Source organism: Neophocaena asiaeorientalis, unplaced genomic scaffold (genome assembly GCF_003031525.2).
Source record: "Neophocaena asiaeorientalis asiaeorientalis breed wild unplaced genomic scaffold, Neophocaena_asiaeorientalis_V1.1 scaffold871, whole genome shotgun sequence".
Lineage (NCBI taxonomy): Eukaryota > Metazoa > Chordata > Mammalia > Artiodactyla > Phocoenidae > Neophocaena > Neophocaena asiaeorientalis.
Window position 1 is genome coordinate 322,122 of NW_020175454.1, and position 3,969 is coordinate 326,090.

At 51.8% G+C, this 3,969-nt stretch overlaps 1 protein-coding gene across 1 annotated transcript in view; it reads left to right on the forward strand.

Moving 5' to 3' along the window:
* The first annotated feature begins 1,004 nt into the window (after positions 1–1,004).
* The window catches only part of CRLF2 (cytokine receptor like factor 2), a 16,561-nt gene continuing 13,596 nt past the window's right edge, over positions 1,005–3,969 (forward strand). Inside the window, exon 1 of the mRNA XM_024768101.1 lies at positions 1,005–1,086. Coding sequence (XP_024623869.1) covers positions 1,005–1,086 — 82 coding nt within the window. The remainder of the gene's footprint in view (positions 1,087–3,969) is intronic.

Here is a 3,969-nt window from a genome sequence, read left to right on the forward strand (position 1 = left end):
GATTCTCCCCTGGAGCCTCCAGAAGGAGCCAGCCCTGCCCACACCTGGATTTCAGCCCAGGGACAGCAGTGTTGGACCTCTGATCTCCGGAAGGATGCCCACGGTGGAAGCACCCCTGATCTGGGGCCAGGAAGACCTGAATCTCAGCTTGCCCTGCAATACGCCACTGGAAGTCAATCGGCCACTGTCTGCTTCTGGGAAACTGAGTTCTTAACTCCACAATGGAGCAATTGGTGTTTACTCTGCCCATCTCCCGCTGCCCACAGATTCTGTCAGTGGTTATCTGTGAAAGGGCTTTGTAGTTTTGACATGATTTTACAAGCACAGTTATCACGGTGGATGTTATGTTTCGTTAGAGTCACCGACTCCCGGGGGCACATTTGGAGGCAGACACGGGGGCCATAAACTGGCCACTGGGGATCACTCCAGGCTTGCTTCTGTGGGAAAAAGCCCACCTACAAATCTCCCTGGTAACATCTGGGAAACGATTCTCCTTGGGCTTCTGCAAGTCCCCAAACTTTGTCCTTTATGGATACCATGCTGTCCCCTGCTTGGCTTGAGGCCATTGGGAGGGGGACCAAGTGTCCCTGCTTCTGGGTGAGCAGCCAGGAAGCCTCAGCGAGATGAGGGCTGCAGGACCACGCTTGGACCTCGACCTCCAAAGGCAGGATTCTCACGACCCACCAGAGGGTGAGAATCCTGGGTGTAGATCGTATCTGATAATGTTTCAAGTGAGATGTATCCGGCGGGGCTGCAAAAGTGCTCGGCGGGGCTGAAAAAATGATCCTGCACTTTTTTTTTTTTTTTTTTTTTTTAAAAAAAAAAAAATTTCCTGCCTTTTTTTTTTTTTTTTTTTTTTGACAAGAGTCATCTTTTAAAATATAGCATGGCTGTTTCCTGTAGTCATTTCCCGAGTTTCTTTTCCACATTTTAAAGACGGGGTGACCTCTGTACGATGAGCTGACGCACTGACCTTCTGCTCACTGCTGTCTCCTCCTTCAGGCATGAGGCGTATCTTTCTGCCCTGGGCAGCCTCAGCTCTCTTCCTGCTGGGACATTTGATGGCTTCAGAAGAAACGGAGCTGAGTAAGTCAACGCTGGTGAATGTAGCCATTTGTCTGCCTGAAATACCCTTTCTTTGAACACCTCTGCTCTTTTCTTTTTATGGTGTCATTTGCAACTGCAGTGTTTTCTTTGTCAAAGTGACAAGGGCTTACACAGGTTCCTGAGTCTCGGGCAAAGCTCCATTTGCCTGTTGCAAAGGACCCACTCTTTTTTTTTTTTAATTATTTTTAAAAATTAATTAATTAATTAATTTATGGCTATGTTGGGTCTTCGTTTCTGTGCGAGGGTTTTCTCTAGTTGTGGCAAGCGGGGGCCACTCTTCATCGCGGTGAGTGAGCCTCTCACTATCGCGGCCTCTCTTGTTGCGGAGCGCAGGCTCAGTAGTTGTGGCTCACAGGCCCAGTTGCTCCGCGGCATGTGGGATCCTCCCAGACCAGGGCTTGAACCCGTGTCCCCTGCATCGGCAGGCGGACTCTCAACCACTGCGCCACCAGGGAAGTCCCAGGACGCACTCTTGACTGAGCTCAGGATTAGGTCTGAATGGAAAAGAATCAATAGAAGAGCCCTTGTCTGCAGAACTGAGAATCTGGGCTGCTTTGCTGTTCTGTCTGCCTCCAGAGAGGTGAAAGGCTTTTGTTTAAATTAACATTTCCCTTCCCGTGGTGAGATCATGCCGCCACAGGGCCCCCGAGAAAGACAAGAGCCTCCCCAGTCACCCGCTGTCCGCGGGGTCACCCTTGAATCCCACGGCTGGCCGCGCCTTCTGAGAACGACTATCAGCGTCACCTTCGCTCTCTGTCCGCACAGCCTGGTTCCTGGGGCTTTTCCAGGCTGCATGATCACCTTACGAGCTTTGTCAAAAGGCAGCAACAGGAGGGGGCGGACGGGAGGTATCTGGTCCCCTCTTGCACTAGACAGCTTCGATTTGCTTTCCAGCTCAAGGGAGGCCCGGATGGGAGCTGGTGGTGGCACGCTCGGGACATGTAGCTTCTGAACCGTCCCCAGGCATCACCCCATGCTTGACCGTCCACGTCCGAGCTGGCCCCTCGCCTACCTGGTTTGGAAGGGTCCCTAGGGGCCTTCCTTGCTGCAGCCCTGGGGTTGCAAACTGGGCATCAAGTGGACACAGTGAGGAGGGTGAGAGAGCCTGGATGTGGGGTGTCCCCAGGGCTGGCACCCACATAATTCCCTAGCTCTGTGCAATGCCCGGTGCTCTGTTTTCACGTGGCCACATCGAGGACTCCATCTGCCAGCGGCAGAAGGCAGAGGGAGGAGAGATTTGGCTGCGATCAGAGCTCCCTGTGGCCACAGATTCCTTGAGACCCATAGCTTCCTTCTGACAGCCCCCCTCTACCTGCCACCACTGCGCACGTGGAGTTTGAGTGAAGAAAGAGCCCTTTAGACCAGTTCTAGATTCTGACCCACTTGAAGCACGTCCGTGGGCAGAAGTAGGGGTTAAGGTTGTGGATCCACAGAGGGTCCCACCCGAGGCGGTTCTCATCCCTCTGTGAAGCCGGGCTCACTCAGAACCTTTGTAGGAACTTCCTGGAGAATGCAGAACTTGCTTTATGAAAGACCTTTGTGGTTTGCCTACTGCTTTTCTTTCGCCCGAGGCCATCACAGGTGTGTGAACACCTGCGGTCCCACTGGGCACAGTCTCAGGAAAGCCTCCCCCCATCCCACCCGAGGTTCCGGAGCTGCGCAGAGAGGTCCCTCCGGGGCCATTTCCACCCCGTCGATCCATTTTGAACCAACAGATTCAGACTTCACGACTCCACTGGGGATTCAGGTCGCATTTCCACGTAAGGCTACTGTGTTTCTGTTGGGGCTAGTGACAATGCACATTTGCCCCGAACACGCCTAACCCTCGTGAACCCTTGTGAACCGGTGTCAAAAGAAGCACGAGGAAATCGACACCCAGAGACACCCCCCCCACCCCCACCCTTGCCTTGGTACAGACAACCTTTGTCACCAGGGCTGTCCTGGTACACTTTGCCATTTACACCTTCATCTCTTAAAATTTCCGAATAAGTTCATAATATCCCATAAAATCAGCACATACTTTCTAAGCAACAATGGGTCCTGATGGCCCTGAGTTCTTTCCGTTCAGGAGCCGACATTCAGGTGGGAACAGTGAAATCACAGGAATGAGATGGTATCTCTCAGTGGCAATGGTGCCACCAGGATTGTTAACCACCGATGGCCCAGGTTGGCAGGTAATTTCTGGAGAGATGGAGGTGTTTCTGATGGTACTGGAGAAATAGAATCAAAACTGGCATTTCTCGCCAACCCAGAATTCTTCTCCACCAAGGTAGAGATAAGAGAGACACGATTTCATGACTGAATAAGCGTTGAACAAGACTGCGCTCTGATGCACATGCCTTTTGAGAAAGAGGTTGACAAGACACAAACCCTCTTCTAGAGCAAGGTGGACACCAGCCACTGCACCCGCCTTCTCAAACGGGAGGACGTCCCAGCACCATTTGTAACCATAATTCTTCCTAAACTCACCTTCCAGTTGGAGGGACCCCCTGGGTCAGATCACTGGCTTTCTCCAAGGGAAAAATTAACTCCTGTCTTTATGACTGAAGGTGCTTTGATGACTTGGAGCCAGACTCTTAGCCCCTCACAGAAATGGGGCACCACACCGCTTATGTTTGCTCTTCAAAGAGTTGGCTCCCTTGAGAAAGATATGCCTAGGTCCCAAATCTGGCAAAAGCTCACAAACTTCTAAAAGTCTCTACATATATATCAAAGGGATGAAGAAAAAACGTACACATTTTATTTATTTATTTTTTAAAATGTATTATGAGGGCTTCCCTGGTGGCGCGGTGGTTGAGAGTCCGCCTGCCGATGCAGGGGACATGGGTTCGTGCCCCGGTCCGGGAGGATCCCACATGCCGC